The sequence below is a fragment of the Salvia splendens genome, chromosome 17 (assembly GCF_004379255.2).
Source record: "Salvia splendens isolate huo1 chromosome 17, SspV2, whole genome shotgun sequence".
In the NCBI taxonomy this organism is placed as follows: domain Eukaryota; kingdom Viridiplantae; phylum Streptophyta; class Magnoliopsida; order Lamiales; family Lamiaceae; genus Salvia; species Salvia splendens.
In genome coordinates, this window is record NC_056048.1 from 26,023,416 (window position 1) to 26,050,018 (window position 26,603).

Genomic DNA, 26,603 nt, shown 5'->3' on the forward strand with positions numbered 1-26,603 from the left:
TATTGAAGATGATTCACTTTCTATTTTAGTTTGTCCCAATTAAAATAACACATTACTAAACATAAAAATATATTTCTCTCTATTTTATTCTCTCTCTTATTTTACTCTCTCCATTTCACGCACAAAATAAAATTGCATAAATTCTCGTACTACTATCTCAAGAAAGAGAAATGGGTCATCTTCCTTGGGACATGGGGAGTAGTAATAATAGTATACCTAAAATAGTAAAGCAGATTGATAGGATATGAAAGAAAGAATATAGTACTACTGTGTTATTCCCACTCGAATAAAAATATAAAATTCAGAATTAAATATCTCTTCAAAGATTTGCGGGAGATTGTATTAGAAAAAGGAAATGGAATGAAAAAGAAATTTAATATTCTCAAATTATATCAAGTTTTGTAATTTCCAATTATACCCATTTTCTTTTATTTAACTTTAATTGATTTGATTATTTTTAAAGTAACTAGAAATATTCATTAATTACAACCAAAAATTGAATTTTTAAAGTTTTTGTTCAAGATAAAACAAAAAAAAAAGATTCCTCCCTCATTCTCACACTCCCATTTAGGAGCCCCGATTATCCATTTTTGTGTGTCCCACATTAAGTGGTCGACAGTGTTCACCTTGTTGAGCAAATTAGATAGATCAGCATTGTTGTCAACAACAATATAATTGATGTTCGCCCTAAATTACAGCCACGGATCAGTTCTCAACTTTGAAATACTCTAAGCTTGCAAGAGTTGTTGCATGTTCATGATTGAGAATTGTAGTCAACTATAGACAACCAAATAATGTAAGTTCCTTCAAGAACAAACTTCGTTATGAAATATAGGAACGAGCATAAAATTAAATTATGATTGAATAATAGAAGATAAATGTTGTACTACCACAACGAAAAGTGTTGTAACAAAAGTAGCTTAGAACTTTTTGCAAAATAATCTGAGTGAAGCAGCTGATATAGATCCAAAATTGCTGCGACTCCATCTACCTCAAGGTTTACTAGTGGATAGTTGTATTTACATTTTGTAGGCATCAATTTCCATAATCGGCAAAGATCATCTGATCATCATCTCACTTCCTAACACATCACTAGTGCCAAAGTTTCGATGCTTTCCATCGGCTAAATTAGTTATCTGGAAACCTTGTGCCGGGAGCTGGTTGATCAGAAGCGTCTCCATTTGACAGGCCACGCTCTTCCCTGCTACCAACATGTAGAGAAACGACGCCTTCTGCATTCCCTCCTTGGAACGATGAGTACAGATCCGACCTTGAAGGTCATCGGTCTGATAGATGAAAAGAGAGAAATCAAGCAAAACTCGTGTCACTTTGTAATGGACCGCATGAAACTAGATGTCCTGCTCATAACAAAGCATTGGTATAAAAATTACCTCTCCAATGTAGAGCTTTCTGTCAGGTCTAACGCTCGAAGCCCCAATGGTGGATGGAGAGGTGGCTGTTCCTTAGCGCCAATCAAAACACATCTCAATGGTGAAGGTTCCAAGAGATGAAGCTTCTTGTACAGCTCCATTAAACTCTCCTCACATATGCTAATCACGGCTTTCTCTACTTCCTCACTCAAAGTCTCAGCAGATCTCACAGATTTCACCGATGGAGAAATTTCCATTTCAGGATGACTTGATCTATTCATCACCATGTTAGATGTTTCAACAACAGCCGAAGCAGAGAACCTTTCATCTCTTCTTAACGAGTCCTTTGCATAAACTGTAGCGTATAATTCCTTGGCTCTCTCGATTAATTCTCTAGGAACTCCTTCTCTTTGAGCTGTTTCAAATGCAAGACTCTCTCTACAGACCCCATCAATTAATTTCCATGTGGGCATGGTTTGGTTATTGACATGTTCCGCTCCCATAGCTTTAAACACGACATTTTTTATTTTCAATGGTAGATCAAATATTCCGTGAAGGTGGGTGGACACGATACCCAGACAACTAACTGCATCAAGGGTTTCAATGACACCACCGGCAATACATGTACCTTTTGCTGTTTCAGTACCTCGACATATTTCATCAACAAGAGGCTCTTTGAAGTGGCTCTAGTAATAATAGATCGAATCTCTGACATCTCAACCTGAAAAAGTATATTACGTACAAATTGATATTATAAATACTTGAATATGGAAGAACTCCAACATCCCCAACTCATAAACATTAGCCCATCTATGGCCATATTTAGATGTAGGTTCAAGCACCCATAGTCTACATGTATCTTTTTCCATCCAAAAATGCAAAATTTAGTATAAGTCGAGTAAACAAATTAAGCAAGTCTCACCTGAAACGAGCTCTTTCCATCTGCAGGACTGTCGTAGGATTTCATATGAAGCATAATGGCATCAAAGTGAGGAATAATAGCAGATTCAGCTGGGATCATCAGTCCACATATTCCAAGTAGAGCAGCGGCACAAATCGATCTTAGCAGACTTGATTTCCCACCCCCATTAGGTCCTGTTAATAGAAACAATGACTTCATATCAAACGTATCCCGTACAGCACCACCTTGAGCTGCATCAAACCAATAAGGGGATAATCCGACGAACTTCATCCCCTCAGCTCCATGTATCATTCCCGTATCCTGCATGCATCCGAATTTAAAATACAATCAGAATTACTGAATATCTTGGAGAGTCGGTAACATATTTGAGACCCCTCAAATGTAGATTACAACCTACGAACATGCTCTATGAGTAAACAGCAAGAAATCATAACCAGGCATGAGTCTATATGACAGTGCTTCAGTAGACTACCTCAGATTTGTAGTGATGATGAGTGAGAGTAGGAAAAACCCATTTTCTCCTTCTTCCTTCACTGAATAAAAATGCCAAATATTCAGACAGCAAGCATGGGAAAATGGAAATTAACTATAAAATAAAAAGAGTTAACATGAAGGCGAAACATATGTAACTGAGAATAATCGACTCTAGTCCCCAGATGATGAGGTTGTTTGAGCATATATACCATGGAATGCTTCTCTTCATGTTGTTGAATAAATAATCAAAGAGTGACAATCGCATACACACAGAGAAAGTATTACATCTCAAACATGCAGCATACATTGATGGAGAAGCAATACCATTCTAATAACAATATATTCAAAAGGCTGAATTCCCAGTTTTCTTCAGAAAATGAATCACCAGAAACAAAAGAACATAATAGCTACAAAAGAGATTCCTAATAGATGGGATTTTGAAGGAGTATTCAGCTGTCAAGTCTGAAAGAAGGAAAAACAAACCTGACATGGCCAAATAGTGCCTTTGCAATGACTAGCAACATTGATGCAAAAACTAGCACATTGATCTTTGTTTGCAGTTCAACAGATAATTCTCTTAGAAGTTCTAAAACTTTTCTTTTTGCCTTGTCACCAGCCTCATGATATCTGACGCAAAAACAGGTAATCGTGAAGTAAAGTGGAGGAAATATTAATCAAATTATAGAAATTATCACAAAGGTTACCTGGTCAATGCATCCTCCACCTTTATTGTGGTAAACCATTCTTCACCAACTTTTTTGCCTTTGGAATCTAAGGCAGGTCTGAGCTGTTTGAATTTTCTTCTAATTGGGGATCAGAGTGTACAATTGGAGCAAAACGCTTTCCCTTGAACCAGACAGCTTCATGCTCACGAGCATATAGTATCTCTCCTTTTGGTCCACCAAGAGGAGCCATCACTGCTTTGATTCTTGAAATTATAGGGATTAAGTCTTCTTTAATCTAGGATGCATAGAGCATACTAATTAGTATACAACTTTGAAATTCATGATTACTGTCCATACACTTAGCTGCACTGTTCAATGTAAAGAAAGATGCTACTGTTGACTGATAATAGTCTTTCCCCCTTGTCAGATAGCATTGTGGTAATTTCGAAAGAGAAGATCACTCCTTAATATTTTCATAGATTCAGGCCAACTTTCTGTTTATCTTTTGTTTAGTTATCCTCTTCATGCAATCCACAGGCCATAACTTTTCTTGCGTCACAGTACTAATGTTACAAAATCTATTTGTTCAATTATTAATCATATCTTAACAATCATAATTCTCAATCCTACATGTCCCCAATCTTACAAATTACTGTGTCTTGCTTACTGGATTATTTCAAGTGTCTGAATCATTGGCTCGATGAAGTGGTTACTACTATCAAATGTATTAATGATCACATAATCAAAAAGAGCTCAGTCTTACAGCAGCTGATAGGGCCTTGGCAGCTTCATCGACTTCAGCAAATTCTTCTTCTAAATGGATCCTCTTGACACGACCTTTCCAGGAAGACTCCATATCTTCAAAAAACTCGTTTGGAATTGTGGTAGAGGAGGTTATCTTTTGGTCACTTTCACCATCTAATGAGATAATTTCACCAATTCTAGAAGAAACTGATCTACATTCACTGACCTGGAAGAAAAGAAACATAGTGTAAAGTTTCCATAAGAAAAAATTGGTAAGCAAACTGACAAAGTAGTAATCATAAGTGATTCACAACCAAAAAGAAAAGGCACTTACTAATGTCTCTAATTCAACTTTGAGTCCAGTTGCCACCCATGTAGGATCCATTAACAACTTTAGAATCTCTCTAAGCTCAGAATATGAATGCAGTTGTATTGTATCATCAAGAACATTTTTTATCTTGCAAAACTCAATATGATTGGTCTCTCTCAACTCAAGCAACTTCACCAGCTGCAGATAGAGTGTCATTTGACCATTTAGTAATTCAATAGTGAATGGCAAACATAATACGGCAACTATAAAGTACAAGGTTCAACCCAACCTTGGCGGAGGGAACACATGTAAATTCAGGAATGGAGCATGTTATGTTGCTCATCAATTTACAAGCTTCTGTAGGGAGAAAAAATGTAGAGCAAGAATCAGAAAAATTATGACGCGCAAAGTAACAATAACAATTAAAAATGCCAGCACACAAGAGTCGGTGATCGACTCTTCTCTTGAGCATATAAGCACATTACGTTTGATCATGTTAGTTTGATATAGGCAAAAAAAATGCCAGTTTTATCGTACTACTTAATAAAAAAAAGTTAAAATTATTTTTATGTTATTTCAATGAAAGTTTCGTTCAAATCATATATTAAAGTCCATAAAGAACTTATTAAAAATTTATTTTTTAAACAAAGTATTCGAATACACGAATTTAACTTCTGCATATTAGAAAACTGCAGGTCAACTTCTTTTCTTTCACTTTTTGGGCCATGATCACCTATGATTGTTTTTCATAGTGGTCGTAACCTGAACACTGAACTAACTATTGAAACAACCTGGATGTATGATATGTTTAGCTGTTGAATAGAAACAGAATTTAGTAGAACAAATGCAAATACTATTGTTTTGAAGCAAATGTAGCAGCAGCCACCATATGTAAATGCAACTGGAAATAAATAATTAGTTTATAATAACTGACCTTGTACTTTTGATGCAATCTCATAGGCAGGAGGGTTCAAAAGAAGATCCCTGATATACCTATAGAAGAACAAGGGTAGGATATGCATCAATGATGAGAGTCGAAATCATATTAAACAAAAATCTTGACATAGTTAAGATATCATATCTTTCTTCGAAGTGACCTTTTATAATATACAGAAAGAATGGACGTGGAAATGGGGTGTTTGCTGATAGTAATGATGGATTAATAAAATTTGCTATGTAATGTGAACTAGATCCATAATCAGCTTCCCACTCACATGATAGGTAGGCCAACACAACTTGGTGGAAGTAGAACCTTGAGTAAACAGGGAATTCCTTCAGTTGGAATAGCACCTGACAAGATGTAGTACAGAAAAAAAATCATTTACTAAATATCCAGGCATGTATATTCCCTTAAATACATAAAATGAAATGAAAGCACCAAATTGCTGTCTGTTACATTTTCAATAACAAATGCCCTACAGATGCATTTTTTTTACACCATCACCTATTTAAATGAAATATTATGTTCCATTCTATGTTTTCCTATACTATCAGGATGATTGACATAGACTTCCAAATTAATATAATCAGTAGCAACAATCAATAGTTTAAATTGGGTTCAAGAAAATGGAGCAGATACCGTGCCATTAAAATTATACTCCCCCCGTTTCCTAAAAATAGGAACTTTTGAAATGACGCGGGTTTTAATGCAAAATTGGTAAAGTAAGAGAGATAGAAAGAAAGTTTCTATTTGTTAAAAATGGACATAAAAAGAAAGAGTTTCTATTTTTAAGAAATGGAGGGAGTATGTAGTTTGTATTACCAATTTGTGTGGCTGTCCCCAGGTACAAAGGACTTGGCCTATTTTCTGGGGCAACGGTAACATTTCTGAATGCTATATTATCTTCAAGGCCATAGAGCTCTTTAACCTGAAGTTAATGTCATATACAAATAATACAAGAGGGCACATAAAATAAACAAGCAATGCACAAACTGAGACCTTGTATAAGAGCTCGTTAACTGGATCACTGTTAAACCAATCAAATTGCCTAGCATTACATTCACCCCATAAAAGTCCGCCTTCACCAAATTCTCCCCAGCGACAAGTACCTATATAGTGACATTGGTGGTAAAAATATCAAAGATGTGGATTATGAAGAAGTAGCCATCAAAAGAATCAAACTAATTCCGTCACAATCTTCTATTTTCTACCTTCTCAAAAGGGTATAAACTATATCCTTCATCAAGACGCACAAATATTTAATCAAGTCACTAAGACATAAAAGTGACAATTGCCATTTATGTACCACACCCTATTCCACAGCATAAAGGTAAAAACAGTTACGTACAAGCCACTTCAAGGAAACCCATCTGTGGCATCAGAAAAGATCCAACAGACAACAAAATAAGCTATATTAGAGTAAAACATCATAACCCACCTACCTTTTTCAAAATATAGTTTTGGGAGTTCAAAACAACCATCTAGCTGTTTCTTGAATAACTTAAACAGTGTCGTTTTCAAAGCAAACTTATTTAACTTTAGAAAGCCATGACGGATACAAATAGTTCAATGTCTCAATCAACAAATAGCAGTACCGTTCTACCATACCGAGGATGACACGTCATATTATAAACCTGAAGAACTGTTCCTCAAAGATGTGTGGAGGAACAAATGATGGCACCGACAAGTTCGAAGTTTGGCAACCAATGCTTCTTCTGTCAGATTATCCTCAACAGAATAAGTCCATTGTCTCAAGCACCGAAAGCATACAATATCCCTTAGCTGAGCGAGATATCCCTAGAGCCAAAAAAACAGTTCAAGTGAAAAGGAATATAAGTGATGGAATTTGAAAACAATTATGCATCAATGAGATTATCATTCGGAATGTGTTCCAACTAAATCAATTAGCCAAGAGTATTTCCTGTCATTTATAGAACATTGGCAACTTAGTTCATCTTTGAATGATAAGTGATTCTCCAGAAATGGTGAGAAAATGGATTGAGCCAAAAGAGAATTCATCAACATGTACTCCCTCCGTCCCATTAAATATGCAACATTTGCTTTTCGGCACATGATTTTATGTAGTGTTGTTTTGTGAGTTAATGAAGAGAGAGTAAAGTAAGAGAGAAGAAAAAGTAGAGAGGGTATTGTTTCTATTTTTAGAAACGTTTCATTTTTAATGGGACAGACCAAAAAGGAAAACGTTTCATTTCTAATGGGACAGAGGGAGTATTAACAGAAGGTCCTTCACAAGTTCCAATTCGCTTTTACCTACTACAGGCATAGGGTCAGGAAAATCCAGATCGTGATTGTCTTCAACAAGCCCAAACACGTAAGGACTACCAGGATGTGCATGCCTGAAACCTCACACTGAGTTATGACATGTATTGGACGTGCAATGAAGGATATGAAAAAATGTCTGATGAACTTATTAAGAAATTATCAAAATGCAAGCCTGATAAAAGTTTGAAACATAAGCTAAAAAAAAGGAGTAACAAACTAAAAAATAATCACGAGCTTATAATCAGCAGATAGATCAAATCAATTATGAGGAACACTCTTTTGTTGATGTGTATTAATGATGAAACTATAGCCACCCATATATGTGTCACGGTTGTTGCATAGCAGCATAAAAAAGGATGAGTAGTTTTTGTTTATAGATAAGTATGGATAAAAACATCTTCATCAAAGTGGCTCTCTTCAATATTGTGGTTCTATTCGTTGAGATCATCCAAATTTCTATAAAAATATGGAATCATACAATCAGGACAGTGTCCTCCAGTCTAACTCAAAGTCAGAGGGTTAGAGTAACCCTTGAGAGGAAAATTAAATTCACAATGTTTTTAGGTAAATTACCCAGATATAAAACGACTTTTGCGTGTCCGGGCATGAGTTGGACCCTGAACTTCCTCCACTATGCACTACAAATGAATAACAAACCAAGAAAAATATATATATATATATAAATCAACACTGAAACCGATCAATCAGAAGTTATTCTTTTCTCCTTCCACTTGATACACGAAGCTGGGTAACATATATTAATTACAATTCGAGACCAAAGCAACTAATTCAGGGAACTGTACTTACAACAGAAAAACCATTACGGGTCAGATCATCCAAAGTCTGTCGTAAATTCTGCAGGAATAATTACGAGCAGTGTCACAAATGGTGTTTTCAGGTATAATTTAAGTAGTTGTGAAGAGCAAAGAATTTCAACAAAATTTTCCTACCCCAGTACACAATATACGATAGATAGCAGAAGATAAAATAGTACCAGCACATAGAATGAAAAAATATTGTATGAGTAAATTAAACAATTAAATAACATAAACTGTGAAGTGGAATAAAAAGACTTTTCCCTGATAACACTGCATCCACTTTTAAATGACAATGATATAAAATAGCAGCACAGCAAACAAAGGCTTTGTGTGCCCTAATAAGAGCCAAAATTACACATGGGAAACCACATACCACCACGGGGCAACCTGCCCTAGGTATGCTGTCTGAACGTAAACCACCAAAAGGATTCAATCCAGCATATTCTACTAGGATGCAAGCATCAATACCGATAGCCTCATAAAAATCTCCAACCTTTAATAGAGACAAAAAGTGGTGAGAGTGGATCACAAAAGTCTGTGTAAGAGAAGCATGGTACCAAATTGAGAGATGAAGAGGTGAAACAAACTACATAAGAAGATTAAGGAAAACCATATAGACATACTCTGCAGAGTAAAACTTCACGCGGAAACTTTGACTTGAATTGCAACATTTCGCAATTAAGATTTCCTTCTTTGAGGCTACAACATAATCAAGAAAGAAATTACAATTTACAAATATATTTCATGTCATTTTGTGTCAAGATAGTTGTTCTAAAATTAAATGTTCATTCCTAACACTGAATGACTGAACTGTAACAGTAGACAGAATAGTAAATGCAACAATCAAGAAATAATTAGTCTATGCTGCTGTTTCAACATGAGAAAGCCCATATTTGATTACATCTTCAAAGGATTGATGAGCGCTATGATGCAAAAGAATACAGAATGTCAGAAACATATGAGATACAAATGCATGTAAAGAAAAATCATAATTCCACATACAGTTGAGTATAGAAAAAGGAGAACAGTTGTGAAAATAGCACAGTGAGACCATAAAATTCTCTGCCTTCATTAGTCATGCTCACAGAATGCCACGATATAATTTTAATTCTTTCAATGAGCACAAGAGGACAAGATAAATTGATTAATAAGTAAAAGAATGAGGCATCAGGCAATTCCAGCAGACATAGAGAGACTTGTACCTTCCATTCTTTAAGGTACTATCAACACCCAGCAAATTAGTAAATGCCAACCGCTTGACCAGTAGAACAGAAGAAGGCTTTCTGCACACTTCCAGTTTCTGAGACAAGAAACACAATACAATCAAACTTGCTGATTGAATTATATATGGCAAAAGGAAGCGGAAATATATCTAACCTCCTTCCACCAGATAATATGAGCATAATCTTTATCTTCCAATGAAATTTTAGATTCTTTAAGCTTCTTTGAAGTTTTTGTATAATGCTTTCTCTCTTTGAAGCAAAAAATGTGACTGGGCTGTCTAGAACTGTAAGAGAAGAACAGTTATGAAATTAAAACACAGATATCATGTTTTGTAAAACTCATGCCAGTTCAAAGATATACCACTATTACATTTACATATGCATTCCTTATTACCAATATAACACGAGGTTGAATATGATGGAGAAACTGTATATAATGGATAACAATATTACAACAGCTGGCCCTACAGACTAGACATGATCACATGAATCCACATTAAGCATGTAAGAGCATCTCCAATGGAAGGAGGTAAATTGAGAAGGTATAATTCTCATTTATCTCTTCAAAAAGGTAAATATACCTTGTTAAAAAGTAGTGAATTCGAGTTGTAGAAGGTAAACTGAAAAGGGTATGCAAAAATAACTACTACTATATTTACCTTTTGTGTGGAGAAGAGGTAAAGATACCTCTTTTAAATTGAATAAGGTATAATACCTTCTCTAATACCCTTCCCATTGGAGTAGAAGTTTTACGAAGAAGAGGTAAATATGGTATTTATTTCTCTTCACCTTTCTATTTACCTGATCCCTTGGAGATGCTCTAACAACGAAAGAAATTTATGCTACTATGGGATTCTATTGAGTTTACAAGATCAGAAATTTACAACATACGTAAATGTTTTAGAAGTATATAGTCATAAAAATCTGAATACATCCCCCTCAAGTTGGTATTCCGTTCTGAAAAACCAACCTTCATATTGCCTACAATATGATCAGATAATTATCAACTTTGGGCACCAGCTGGAGAAGAGTACATGGATCAAAAAAAGAGGATGGCAACAACAAGAAGTACAAGGTGGTGCAAAGAAGATGACCACTGCAGCAGCCAAAGTCCATAATTCAAATAGAAGAGGCGGACAAGTATAATACTAAGAAGCAGTCAGGTGGTGCTTCACGCGGTAGAGGCAGCGGTGGGTTGACTAAGGCAAGACTGAACAATCATATTATCACATTCGTTTTGGGGTCAGCACTGACTGTTAGAACACAATGTGTACCGGCACAAAATTCTTGCCCAAAAGTAGCAACTAAAATACTCAATTGATAGGTAACCGAATTCCAAATACTCCACCTGTTCACACTTCACAATTGAACTCAATAAGCAGCAATAAACGCCAATTTCAATTCTAATAACCGACGAAAAATTAACAGACAAACAGCACATAGACTTAAGGCGAAGAAAGCGGGACATAGAGAGCGAGAGAGAGAGAGAGAGAGAGAGAGAGAGGGGGGGTATATTACTGGCGAGGGGATCCGGCCGTAGGGGAAGGGCGGCAGAGAGAGGGGCTGAAAATGAAGGAGAGAGAGCGCCACCGGTGAACGAAAACGACGGCGTTTCGTGCTGCAAGCCAGTACATGGCTGTACTTTCCCGCCAGTAGAGAAACTGAAGAGTCGAGAATAAATAGTTCTGCAGATGTTTTTTGATGAGGTAATGTGGGTTTCGACATTTATTCCAAAGTTAGGAGAAATCGGGTTTCTAGGCTAGTCTGCCTTTAAAATAACGTAAATGTACTCATTTTGTTATTTATTCCATAAATGAGAAAAATGCCACTCTCGTTGGCGTGTTTTAAGTGAAAACGCCACCCGTATTGGCGTTTTACAACGTATGTGTCGTCGTATTGCATGTACGTTGAAAAACGCCGACGTCGTTGGCGTTTGAAAGAAAAACGCCAATCCCACTGGCGTGTTTCAAAAACGCCAATTCGGGTGGCGTTTTTCATGTTGCCTTCCGCCGTGAAAAAAAGGCCAAAAATTCTCCCAAGTTATACACGCGAGTGGGATTGGCGTTTTTCATCAGAAACGCCAATCCCACTGGCGTTTTTGAGTGAATTTTGATGAAAAACGCCAATCCCACTCGCGTGTATAACTTGGGAGAATTTTTTGCTTTTTTTTCACGGCGGAAGGCAACATGAAAAACGTCACCCGAATTGGCGTTTTTTGAAACACGCCAGTGGGATTGGCGTTTTTCTTTCAAACGCCAACGACGTCGGCGTTTTTCAACGTACATGCAATACGTTGTAAAACGCCAATACGGGTGGCGTTTTCACTTAAAACACGCCAACGAGTGTGGCGTTTTTCCCATTTATGGAATAGATAACAAAATGGGTACATTTACGTTATTTTAAAGGCAAACTAGCCTAGAGACCCGATTTCCCCCCAAAGTTATCGAAAAATGAAGAAAGAAAATTTTTTTGGGCAGCACCAATATTTTAAAACCTGGATCAGATCAGCAGATCGGACCGATCCAACCGCGAACCGGAAATGGCAGAGGATTGGACCATTTTGGACCGGGTGAGCCGGCTGGTTGGACCGAAAATTGGGAACCGATTAAACCGGTTAAAAAAAATTTAACTTTTTGAAATTAATTAAAATCAATTTTTAACAAAAATTATACTCCACAATATGCTCCTTTCATTTCATATTAACTCATACTTGTATTGGGATATAAATTGATAAAAAAAATATACTTGAAAAATTATTTGTGACTCTCTTTATAGAAGTGGTCCATAAGATTCTTCTTTCATTTTTCAACATGGAATGAAAAGTCTTTATTTTATAGTCCTCTTTTACAATCTTTTGCCTTTACTTTTTCAATGTGGAATGTAGTTTCTTTTGTTAATATGTTCCATATTATATCAACCACCAACTATATGCCATGATATATCTATAATTGAAAGCTATATACATATAGTTTATATAACTAGATCATAACTAAAAAATTAATAAATTTTAATTAACTTCCAAATATAGTTTTAGTAACTAATGCTTAGGTTGAAAAATAAACCACCTATAATATATAATGAAAGAAACGTTTATAACATAAATTCTTTTTTATACATAATAAACATATGAGTATGTATATTTATGTATAACTAGTATTACTTGTTAACAATTGGTATATATTATATTTGCAGTGGATTGATCAATTGCTAACTCATCATTTAATTGTTAACTACACCTAATTTAAGATCATAAGATTTTAGAAATCTTGTGGTCTACAATTTGTCATGTGTAATTTCGTTTTTCATTTTTTAATATTAAAAAGACAATATCAACTATCAAATTTAAGGTTTATAAACACAATGTCAATACAGTGTATGAAATACATCAACACAAACACATGACAATGTCAATACAATTTCATATTGACATTGTACAAGCATTGTATTGATATATTATGTGACGTGTATTGATATAAAGCTGTTAACGAAATTTATGAAAATTTTTGAATTTTTTTTCAAATTTTGACATCGGAACGTATGCAAGTAAGATCTCGTTAGAATCCTTATGAAATTATCTTTAATTTGATATATGTTGTGCGGAAAAATAATTTAAATCGAGAAAGTTATATGCGTTTTAAAGTTATGAGATATTTTTCAAAAGTTAGTTACAACTAATTTGTTGTAAATTGACCTTAATACCCTTATTGACGCTTTTTGTTGATCGCATTGACATTCCGGGGCTGATGATCTAGACCCTTGATTTGAATATCTAATGGCTATTATTTAACTGTAGTTAGCAATTAAGTATTGAGTCAGCAATATAACATTCCCCTTATATTTGCATATTTATATATTATTTGAAATCAAATTATATGGGGAGTGTTATATTGCTAACTCAATACTTAATTGCTAACTACAACTAAATAATAGTCATTAGATATTCAAATTAAGGGCCTAGATCATTAGCCCCGGAATGTCAATACGATAAAAAAAACGTCAATAAGGGTATTAAGGTCAATTTACAACAAATTAGTTGTAAGTAACTTTTGAAAAATATCACATAACTTTAAAACGCATATAACTTTTTCGATTTGAATTATTTTTTCGCACAACATATATCAAATTAAAGATAATTTCATAAGGATTCTAACGAGATCTCACTTGCATATGTTTTGATGTCAAAATTTGAAAAATTTTTCGAACATTTTCAATTTTTTCGCACATCAACAAATGTCAACATGATATATAAAATATGTCAATATAATAAATGTAGAACGTCAATATAAGCAATGTGTTAACATTCTCAAAGCATTGTGTTGACATTCTCAAAGCATTGTGTTGTTATTTTCGAAAAATTTTATTGACATTTTCATCCAAAACCCTAATTTGGTAGTTTTTTTTATCTTTTTTATTTAATTAATAAAAATGAAAATTACATGTGGCAATTGTAGACCACAAGTTTTCTAAAATCCTATGGTCTTAAATTAGTTGTAGTTAGCAATTAAATAATGAGTTAACAATTGATCACCCCTCAAATTATATATTGTATTAATGCTTGTTTATTTATATATTTTGAGTTCAATAGTATTATACCAAATATGTATTAAATTATATACTAAAATATATAAATGCTACAGTATTCCGGTTCGGCCAGCGGTTGGATCGGTCCGACCAGTTAAACCGTGAACCGATAGCTTCACCAGTTCGCTTACCGGTCCGGTTTTTAAAACATTGGGCAGCACTATAGTGGATTTTGGTGCGGACATCTATTTTTCGATTTATGTGTGACACCCTTTCATATACGGGTATTTCCATGTATATTTCAATTTTCTTTCTTAGGTTTGGATCTTTTGTTATTATAAATGACCAAATTTTTTTGCTCAAATAGTGTATTGTGTGGGAGTGGGATAGCACATTGGTGAAAATTGGAAATAATAAAATAAAATGGGGGTGGGCGTTGTTGATCTAAAAAAAACTGAAAAATCCGAAGTGAAATACCAAATGCAATAGAATTTCAAGTGATGTCTGTCACACTCAAGAGCAACAAATATGCAAATAGGGAGAAAAGACATAGTAGAAAATTGCTCGTAGCCAAAGAAGATCACAAGATAGTGCAAAGGGTGCCGGCAACGTTCCCAACGCTGAGTGATACTTCAAACGCATTAAGTGCAAGCTTCCATTTGCTCTGAGATGCATCAACAAAGACCTACTTATTAATCATATAAACTCGCATATTATTGCCTACATGCATGTATGTTAAATTATATGAATTGTGAAATCTATAATTTCTCGATCAAAACAAATCAAATTAAAACCAAGTGTACTTACCCAATTTATATTTGATGATGCTGGAACAATTGCATTTTGGGGATGTATGTTTGAATTGTATGGAGTCGGGTACGAATTATTCATGTAGATTCCATCATGTTGCAATGGAACTATGGCATTAGTTGGTCTATTCAATGCCTGCAGCAACCAACAAGATACTTACCATCTCTATAAGCTCATTAATTATTTATGAGAAAGGGACAAAAGAAATTAATGAGGGAGAGAGTAATTTATTACTAATTCGAATTGAATATAACATGCATGTTGCGTAATTTTTACAATCAAATTGTGCTTGGATCGATAGTATGTCAATACGATAACAGCATAACACAATTATATTAGGCAAAACCCAAATATGATGCGGTGGAAAAACCATTGGTACGAACATGAACATGATAACAACAAGATTTAAGACATGCTGACATATAATAATAAAAACTCAATTTCACATGACATAATAATCCAAAAAAATGTAATCACATAATACATTCATTAGTCTCAATTTAAATAACACATATTTTTGATATCTCACTCAAAATGGAATCATTTTTAAAATTAAAAGCACTAATCTTTCTATTTTTTTAAAATATATTTTCTCTACACTTGCTACGTATAATAATATTGCATAAATTTCGTGACGTTAAAAAAACACTTGACTATATAATAATTAGTTAAAATCAACATTACCTCATGAAATGCTACTCCCGACGCATGTGCAAGCGCCGGATCTCTCATAGCCTGCAACAACGTATGATTATCCAAAAACTGAGCCCGGCCGCCGTGATTATGGTCGCACCTCCCCACCCGGTAGCAATCCCGACACAGATCGAACGAGGTATTAGGATTCTTAAAACACTCGACGCAGGAGAAGAATACTCCGGGGATGAATTTGGCGCAGCAGTCGCAGAAGGGGCGGCCGCTCTTGATGATGTAGTACAACGTCATGACCTCGGAGAAGTCAAGGGTGCCGTTGCCATCGACGTCGAGCTCGTCGAAGAAACTAGCGTTTTGCATGTAGGGATAGCCTTCGTGACTCATGAAGGCTAGAAACTCGGACAGGTCGACTCGGCCGTCTCCGTCCGAGTCCATGGACCGGTAGAACTCGTAGGCTAATGTTTGGACTTGAGGAGAGCCGGCTCGGTAGTGGGCTTTTGCGATTTCGCGCAGTTCCTCCATTTCTTTCTGTTTGAATTCATGTTTCAATTGGCAACATTAATTAAGGAAGAGGAATTAGACATTGCTATGTTGATGGCTATAATTAAACACAAATTCCTCAAATTTCAAGCTATATATATGCATAATAACAAGATGAAGATGACCTTATTCTTATCTTTTTCAGCAGCAGCGGTGCGATTCCGGAAGAGCTTGATGAGAGAGTGGTGATCCATCATGTTCTGCACAGAGTGCTCATGCGACAAACTGCCGCCGTGGCGGTAGCAAGCGCAGCAGAGATCATACGCGTCGGCGCCTCTTCCGAAGCAAAGCAAGCAAGAGAAGTAGGGCCCCACCAGCAGCTCCCAGCAGCCGCTGCACCTGGCGATGTCCACCTTCTGCTCCATGTAGTGAAGGCACAGAAATTCCTCGAAATCGAGGCATCCGTCCCCGTTCTCATCGAGCTTCTTGAACACCGCCTCCGCGCACAGCCACGAGCTCGTCGTTTTCTTGAACTCGGCCAGGCTTATCTTCCCGTCGCCGTCCAAGTCGAGTTTAGCGAAGGATTGTTTGATTGATTTTTTCTCGGCATCGCTTGCTCTCTCGTAGTAGGATCTCGCGATTTCTCTCATTCCTTCCATCTCTCTCTCTCTCTCAAAATGGATGTGTTATGAATATTGATGAACATTTATGTATAATGTATATCGTCATTTAAATATTCGATATAATTACAAAATTTGGCCACTTGATACAAAATTCCTTCCATCTCTCAAAATTTGGCCACTTCAACGCCTAGACATTATTGCAGTGTATGGTAGCTCTCAATGTCTCACGACTTCGTCAAACGCATATTTGTATTGGCCAATTTTATGAATTGATGATCAAACAGAGTTTAATGTAAAACAAAGACCAGAAGACTCTAAACAATGATCTCATTGTACAATGGCGGATCCTGGATTTGGAAACGGAGGAGACGGAATATATATTACTAGCCTGGTTTAGAGCGAGCATGACTATTTATTTTTCGGTATTCGGGGCGATATAAGGCAAGCAAACACAGGGGCGGAAATAAAGGGAAATATCCCTCTGCCTCTCTAGATCCGCCACCGTCCTTGTAAGACAAAAATGTACTTCTTGCGTCTCCCAATACGTGTCGCACTTTAATCCAGTATAATTTTTAAGGAATATAAAGGATTTTGGGTTGAAAATTTAGTGAAATATGAGTATTATTTTTATATACTACTAGTACTAGTATTATGCTAAATTGTGTCAAAAATAAATTAGTGGAACGTCCATAATAAAAACAATAAAAATAAAGTGGAACAATTAATCAGATATATATAAAATGAAAAACTAGAAAGCATAATGTGGTATATACATTTAGTTAGTTAGACCAAGCAAGCAAACATTAAATTTAAAATTTAAATGAAAAATTTCATATATGATCGTGATTTTGAGGTGGAAGTCTTTAGTCCCGCAAATTGGAGTTACTGCACCTCTAAATAACTAAATTTGTCTGTCGTGTCATTCAATCAAATTTAGTGGTCCACTTTTTATTTCTCCGATTTCACGTATTGTTTTTATTGAATTTATTGTCGATTTTTTTATATAAAATTGACTATTAAAGTTGATAGATCTAAAAGTAGGAAATACTATAATTTTTAAAAATTTATTTTTTCTAATAAATACTGTACTTAATTATAATAGGTGATATTATAATTAATTTTATTTTATAATAAATATTAGTCCTAGTACTAGTAATTAATTAAGTTAGAATTGAGCCACGTTGAATGAGTCGCAACTCACAAACAGCATCTCACATCACATTGAATGAGTCACAACTCACAAAGAGCATCTCACATCACATTGACTCTCATCCCCACTTATCTAACGGCACGAGATCTTTCACACCGCTTCTTTATATTTTTTTTATTATCAATTTATTTGAAAGGTTGCATAAGAAATAATTCACAGTAATTATAAATAAAGAGTTGTATATACAACCTTTTTGTAAAGCACAAAACTAAAATTGCATTTTCGATCTCTTCTAGTCTTCAACTAATTACATACAATTAAAGTTTTCGGTATAAAGAATAATCAATTGATGACATCTTCGGAATCGACGTATACTTAACAAAATGAAAAAATTCCTATCAACTACACTTCTAAAACAGAAAAAAAAATTAATTAAGTCGAGTCAATTATAATTAATCGTTGAAATCGTCACACTACGTGCTCTAGTGTAGTTTGGTCGATCGAGCTAATTAGAATAAAACAAAGTGGCCATTTTGTTGTCTGGCTTTTTGTTAGCAAATTTCTAGCATCCAACAAAGAGACAAAGAGAAGTACTCCCTCCGTCCATGAATAGGAGTCTCGTTTCTAAATGGCGCGGGTTTTAATAAATTATTTGAGTGTGTAATAAATGGAGTGTGATAGTGGAATTTGAGACCCACTTAATTGCACCTTTTCAATTAAAGTGCAAAATCTGTTTTTTTAAGTCATTTAAAAATTTCATTACTTATAATTTTATTTAATTCGAGTTTTCAACAATAAAGAGTAATAAGAGTACAAAATTCATAAACAAAGCCTTCCATTCCATAATAACTTGCCAAAAGTGGTTCAAATACAAAGGGAGAATCTGGAAATTTGAATTTCCCTCTTAGACATTTTAGAGGGAAATTTGAACTAAATTTTGGACTTTTAAACTCCCTATAAATACATTAACAATGTGCATTTAACACAACTTCTACCAACCTCCAAACTTACAAACTCCCAAAAAAAGTGGCATTGCATTCAAATTAGCATTTCCCTTAGAAAAATTTCATCATTGGGATGGATGATGAGCCAAGGCAAACACTGTTCTTATCCAGCAACAAGAAGAACTTGGTGGTGCAATTCCTCCTCAAGCACAGCCACGAAGGAGTGCTCAGAAGAGGGGCTGTTATGGAGGCAGCAGAGGAGTTTACCATCAGTAGGAAGATAGTATACAAGCTGTGGAAGGCAGCAAAAGAGCAGATGCAGCGGGGGAACCTGCAATCATAGAAGGAAAGCTTAAAGGATATCAACATGCGGATAAGTACACACTAGATGAAGATAATGTCAGAAATCTATCAACACTTCAAAGGTCTTCAATTAGAAACATGGCATGTCATTTGTCTGTTAGCAAGACCACAGTTGGTAACTGGATTAAGCAAAATCACCTAAGGCCTCATACAAATACTATCAAACCTGCCTTGACTGAACTCAATAAATTAGCTAAGTTGAAATGGTGTCTTACTCAACTTCAGCCATCCATAACTCAAGGAAAAGTTCAATATCATAGCATGCACAATATAGTCCATATTGATGAAAAATGGTTATATATGAGTAAGACATCAGACAGGTACCACCTCTTGCCAGATGAAGATGAGCCATATAGGTCATGCAAGTCAAAGAGGTACATCACCAAGGTAATGTTCATGTGTGTTGTATCTAGGCCACATTTTGACAGTGAGAGGCAGCTCAAAGGAAATCAAAGAACAGAGATAGAGGGACCTTGGAAACAAAGCCAATTAAAGCACTCACCAAGGTAGTGATGAGGGACCGCATTATCCACAAGGTAAGCATTTTTTTTATACTATCAGATCTTACCAACTTAGTATAGATCATCACTTAATTCAGTAAGTGTTTTTCATGGCAGATCATACCTGCAATTAAGGCCAAGAAAATGCTATACCACACATAACTGCCAAAGATCCAGAATTTCAGGCTATTGTCAACTCATGGGGATATAAAATCCATCTGATTTGTCGGCCACCAAATTCACCTAACACTAACATATTAGACCTAGGATTTTTTATGGCTATACAATCACTGCAGCATGAGAAACCATGCAGGGGTGTGGATGAACTGGTGGAGAATGTATGCAAGGTTTATGAAGAGCTGACACAACAGACCCTCAACGGAGTATTCCTCTCCTTGCAGGCTTGCCTCACCCAGATCCTAAAATTCAGAGGGGACAACCGCTACAAACTTCCACACATGAACAAAGATAGGCTTGAAAGAACAGAGGGACTATCCAATGTGCTAGAAGTGGATGAAGATATTGTGAGAGAGGTACTGGAACACTTACAACAACCAGAGAACAATGATGGTTCAGGGTATGATATTGATGCTCCGAGTGATGCATTTAGCTTCTAGGTTTGGGGCTGTGTTTTGGTTTTTTGGTCATGCCCTAGGGTTTTTGGAATAGTTGGTCTGATGTTTTTGTTTTTTTGGTGTATATAAATAGTGCAAAGATCATGTAATGCACATATATTCATTGTTTGAATGTAAGACCCTCAGAAAAATTTCATCATAGGGCAGGGACACAAGCCTCCTAACCTTGGAAAGGGGTGACTTGACACAACTTAAGCACAACCAACAGAACCAACCACCAAGAACATCAGATGACACAATATGATCACAATAAATAGAAGCCATACCAAATCAGTGAAAATGAAGTAAGCAACACTTTTCCCTCAGAAAAATTTCATCACAGGGTAGGAAATCAAGCCTCCAAACCTTGCAAAGGGGTGGCTTGACACAACTTAAGCACAACCAATAGAACCAACCACCAACAACATCAACCAACACAATACGATCACCATAAACATAAGCCACACCAAATCAGTGAACACCATCACAAAAATTTCATCATAGGGCAGACTTAATCAACAATAATGGAACAACACAGGCTCTCAGGCAATATTTCATCATAGGGTAGGAAATCAAGCCTCCAAACCTTGCAAAGGGGTGGCTTGACACAACTTAAGCACAACCAACAGAACCAACCACTAAGAACATCAGCCAACACAATATGATAACCATAAACAGAAGCCACACCAAATCAGTGAACACCATCACTAAAATTTATCATAGGGCAGGCTTAATCAACAATAATAGAACAACACAGGCTCTCAGACAATATTTCATCATAGGGCATGCTTATTGCACAACAATCGAACACCATAAGCAAAAAATACAGACTATCATAAAAATTTTATCATATGGCTGTGATTAAACCTCCAAACCCTAAATTGAGGGTGGCAAAATCACAGGACCAACACACACCTCGGAAACCCCCAAAACCCCAAACTCAAACAACCTCCAAACCCTAAATAGGGGGTGGCCAAATCACAGAAACACCAAACCCAATACAAACTAACATTTCAGAGTAGATCTGTAACGCCTCACTTTTTGAACCCTAATTTTCGAACCCTAAGACGATTTGCATTTATTTCTTTTAATGTCGTGAATTAAATGACGAGTTTGTTATGTGTTTGTTTTGGTGACCTAATTTTGGTTTGACCGAGTCAAATCCGTTGATTTTATGACGTGGCTTTTAAATAATTGATGCGGGATGAAATATGTTGCGGTGAATTATATTCCAAGGAGAGTGAGATTTTAATTAGGATCATAAATAACTACCTTGCTCTTTTATTGTGGAAATTTCGACCACTACCAATTATTGGAGAGGAATTCTGTTTCTTGGATTTAATTATTTGTTTTGGGATAAGTATCCAAATTAAATCCTAAAGCATAATTACCTTATTTCCTTCTTGATAAAAATCGGCCTACTATTTTTCTTAGGGAGATTTCGAAATCTCCTAATTTGTGGGAGAAGGAAATTATTCATTATTTATTTTGATCCCTTAATTATTTCTTTCCATGATTTAATTGGAATATCCTAGCAAATCTTGCCTTATCTTATTTTATTAAAGATTTGAAATTATTCCTTATTGAGGGGGAATTATACACGCCTATTTCCTATATTTGTGGGAGGTTTTTATTTATTTTTCTGCTCCGTATTATTTTATTCTGATCCGTGAAAATACCAAATTAAATTAGAGGCTAATTAAATAGCCCTAAATTTTGAAAATCCTCCTTATTTCTTCCCCCAAATTCACGCCAACTCCTCCCCCAAATCTCTCCAATCTTTATTTGAATTATTCTCCAATTATTCTCTAATTAATTGGGAGATATTCTTATTCTCAACTCTATAAATAGAGGCAAACACCATTCCCTAACCCTAGCCACCCACACCACACGCCCACCTCCTCTCTCACACGCCCACTCTCACTTTTTCATCTCCTATCCCACTTGTTCTTCCACTCTACTCAAGATCCTTTCGAATTTCCAAGAGATTGTTGAAGAATCAAGACTTTTATTCGTTCCTACCGATTGTTTCGTCCAAGAAAGGTAAAAATCAAACCCTATTCTTCATTCCTCTCCATCTAAACATTCTTTGACTCCCTCATGCATGTAGAGAGCGTAGGGAATTCAAATCCAAGGGGTTAATCGGTGGGAATTTGTATTTGTATGTGTGATTGCGTTTTGAATGAAATTGTTTGATGATTTAATGAATCTATGGTGAATGATATGTGATGGTACGAAAGCATGAGTATAAGGACTCTTTTAAGCATGTTTGTGTGTTCAAAGCATGAAAAGATTGTGTTTGAATAAATGGGGATAAAACCCTAATTCGGATTTAAAAGCATGAAAAACTGTGAGTTCGGACAGTAGGTTCCGACACGTTTTTGACCGACCAAATGAACTCCGTTTTGATCGATTCTTTTTCCTGAGTAAACTTAATGATGTCTTCTGTATTGTGTGTGAACTTCAACTCTTTTGGACAAAGGATGAATATTTGGTGAATTTTTGAAGTTGACTGTGCAATTCTGCCAGAAAATGTTTTCTCGACCAGTAGGTTACGTTTTCGAATTGACCGACATAAAAGGGGTATTTTGATATGAAATTTAAAATGGAAGTTATTTGATGAGTCTAATGCATTTTGGTAAAGTTTTAGCCCCAACGGAAGTTGGGTGAAATTTTAATGATTTTTACAAAATGGTTGCGCAGTGCTGCCAGATTTCTATCTTTATAAAGATAACTATATTGTTATGTTATGAATGACATACATGTTTTATATATGTGTTTAAAGACCACTCTATAAAGAAGTAATGTGCTATTTAGATATGTATGCTATGGTGTGATACCCTTCGTTGACGGGGAAAAGGGAAAGTTAGGGACATGCATGATATTAAGTCAATGTTGGTGACTGATTGGGAATACCTTATCGAAAGGTGATAATTCGTGCGCGAAGCGTGATAACAAAGGGAAAGCGGTACTTGAAATCTAAACGGTCGAGGTGGGCTCTCTTTTAAATAAGGACTATGTCCTAATGTTTTATCGATGGAAATAACTATGGTTATCATGCCTTGATTTGTTTTTACGTGCCTATCTGATGTGGCTTTTGCTACTATCATATAAATCGAATTCGGGTCCTCGTAGGGCCGCAAACCCTACTTGGATTAGTGTACACCTATGGTAGACCGTGTGCTAGCGTACGGGCTGGCCGGTCTAGTGACCTGGTTTGCGCCGCATTCCTTGTCATGTATTGGCAGATATGGCTAACATCTATGGGAAAATGACCGATCAGTCGACTTTTACAATGGAAAATGATTTTGAGTGCCTCGGGCCTTTCTAAAGCTAAACCTCGATGGTTACTTATGTATGGCATGATAAATAATAAATTTTATGAAAATGTTTTCGGCATAAGTCCACTGAGTATCTTTATAGTACTCAGCCCTGCATGTGTTTTCCCTATGTGCAGGTTGAGCGGCGACGAGCGGTTGGCGGTGTTGAGCAAATTAATTGAATCTATGTGATTGTCATTAATCTCCGAGTGTCGTCGTGTCTTCACACATGACTTCACTCTTCTCTTGGATGCTTCCGCTGAATCCTGTTTTACTTATTGTTGGTTAAATCTTGAAACTACTTTTGATTCCCATTTAGAACCTGAAGACATGTTATGCTTTGGAGTACGCTGAACCCTTGTTATTTTGAATATCAAATTGTTTTCTCTTTGGTCTGTGTGTCAAAGCGTCACCCTGACCTCCTCTCTTTGATTTTTGTTCATTAATTACCTTGGTCAAACCCCTTTTATAAAACCCTAGTCTTTTTCCTTGTTGCATTTAAGTCCTGTTAGGTCACGATCGCCGCATTTATTATACCCTAGAAGGGCGATCGTGACAGTTTGGTATCAGAGCCTCAGTTCTTTCCGCTCTGGACCCAAGAGTCTTGTTTGAATCAAAATCTATTCATGTGTAAATTGGCTAAATGATAAACATCGAAAGCTCAACACCACAACTCGTCTCCGCCCAACCACGAAGAATGAGGTAACAAGTATCTTGATTTATATTGGTCCGAACCTGTGAAATGTTGGAAATCTCGATGTGAATATTACTCTTGTGAAAATGAAGATATTTCTATGGGAATAGAAGTTAATATGACGTTTTGGAAATTTTGTTTGGAACATGAAATAATGAATATGCACGGGTATGAAATTGTCTTTGCGACTATGCCAAAAGAATGATGAATGTTGTTATGCAAATGAACTTGTATTTTACTCGATAAGGAAAATCGGGGAATATGTGGTTGGGCCTCTATGAGTTTGGATAGATGAAATCCTAAATGATTGACATTACATTAATTGTGAAACGTGAAGTATGATTGTGAACTTGTATTGGTTGATGTTGAGATTTGCTATTACGTCCACGAAACTGTAAAATTTACTTGAAGAAAATACATGCTGCTTCCATGGACGACAAAATTTTATGCCTAGGCGGTTAAAATTTCATGACTATGAATCTGTGAAATGCAAAGCATGATACGCTTGTAGTTGCGAGTTGTGATTGTGATACAGATGAGCATGAACTGCATGAATTATGAAATGCGACTGCATGGATTATTGATTGACTGAGTGTTGCTATTCACATATATTAATGTACGATGTTTGTTATGCGATGGAACACCAAATGCTTTATACGAATAAATGTGTTGATTGTGCAATATATGGATGACGTTTATGTGGTGAAAATTTATGACCGATGAAGTACGAGGTATTGTGTAGAACCACTATTAAAGTGAAATGTGGAACTTTTGAACTTCGTTGCGAACGTAGGAGCCATATGAAACTTGAGTTAGGTAATGATCAAATATACGTTGAAGTACGAGACTTCAAGCCATGCTTGAAATTATAGAGTGCCTAAGAGGTAGGCCAGATTGAACGTGCTAGAACTTAGTTGTAAGTTGACAACTGCAATATCACTTTCCTGAGTGATAAAACCAACGAAAATATATATTTCAAACTTTGGTGTATCCTCACAATGGCGAGATCATACCTAAGATCTAATAAAACTATGCAGTCTTGCATACCATGCCAAGGTGGCGATGCGACACAAGTACGACGACGTTTACGACACTTTAAGACCATGTGTGCAATGGCAATGCATTTCGAAAACTACGTGGCATGGCAAGAAGACTTTGAAGATGCGACCATCAAAAATAGTTATTAATTTTGACGATACGATGAATCTCAACTTGGAATCCATGATTTCATAGAACGATGTTACCATGTTCAGGCTCGCGAAAAATGTGCGAGGGAGTGCAACCCTCGTAGCTAGAATGAACGATTTTTAAATCAACAGTACTTATTTGGATTCTAAGTTCTTTTCGGGACGTTTTGAATAAACGTGAGCCCTTATCTATTTAAACACCTTGGTTGACTCCCAATTTGCAAGTAACGTCCATTATTTTTTTTCCCTATATCGAGTCATGACTCACTTGTCTCGAAAGTTTGTGTTTGCCTTTGTAACGTTGGATAGCTTGATTGAGTAGTCTCCTTTGATTCATCATTCATAAGGACAATATTTTTACCTTATGAACTTCCGTCATTGAACTTCACTCCTAAGGTTGTTTGCAGTTATGACCTTCAGTATGATCACACCTCCAGACATGTTTTCTTCAAAGAATGGAATATTATTCTTGGAACTATTGGTTCACCTCTTTATTCTGTAACCATGTATGTGACAAGTTCTTTCTTGCGGAAGTGAAATTCTTTTTAGCCTGGTTTCATTACATATATTGTTTCATACTCAATGATTTTTTTTCTTTCTGCAACACCAAGTTAAGGCTATCATGTTCTCTTCTTCCTTAACGGGTTGATCGTGTTAAATTTCATCTTTTCCAATAACATGATGTTATTGAACCATCATTTGTACTACTTCATGACATTTGTCCATGTTTCTAAATCCGACCTTGACATGTTTGAACGATATCCTTCATTGATTTCCGGAATTTTGCAAATTGTGATCTATCAGTCGGCTATGGAATTTGAGAATTTTTCAGTTTCATCTTGTTTCCATGACCTATCTCATATTCTTTCGAGCTCTCATCAGAAGTAAATTCTCATAGCTCTATGGGTTTTATTTGATACCTCTAAACCATTTAATTCTCAGAATGGACAGGTTGAGTCCAATGAAACTCAATCATTGCATTGTTGTTCTTGTTTTC

General features: G+C 35.9%; 1 protein-coding gene and 1 pseudogene across 1 annotated transcript; both read right to left on the reverse strand.

Annotated features, from left to right (window-relative positions):
- Nucleotides 1-844: 844 nt before the first annotated feature.
- LOC121773835 lies at nt 845-11,431 on the reverse strand (annotated as a pseudogene).
- A 3,298-nt stretch (nt 11,432-14,729) lies between these two features.
- On the reverse strand, nt 14,730-16,923 carry LOC121773836. The gene is made up of 4 exons (XM_042170755.1): nt 16,397-16,923; nt 15,765-16,259; nt 15,078-15,215; nt 14,730-14,934 (listed from the first exon to the last, which is right to left on the reverse strand). Exons 1-4 carry the CDS (start codon nt 16,868-16,870, stop codon nt 14,851-14,853), a joined length of 1,191 nt encoding a protein of 396 aa, XP_042026689.1. The 5' UTR covers nt 16,871-16,923; the 3' UTR covers nt 14,730-14,850.
- Nucleotides 16,924-26,603: the final 9,680 nt, after the last annotated feature.

What these genes read in the sequence shown, in the direction of transcription:
- LOC121773836 (XM_042170755.1), bottom strand. Translation starts at nt 16,870, where the DNA reads ATGGAAGGAATGAGAGAAATCGCGAGATCCTACTACGAGAGAGCAAGC. An exon ending in CTGAAAAAGATAAGAATAAG is followed by an intron (nt 16,260 to 16,396) that starts GTCATCTTCATC and finishes GAATTCAAACAG; the next exon opens with AAAGAAATGGAGGAACTGCG. An exon ending in CATCATCAAATATAAATTGG is followed by an intron (nt 14,935 to 15,077) that starts GTAAGTACACTT and finishes GATGCATCTCAG; the next exon opens with AGCAAATGGAAGCTTGCACT.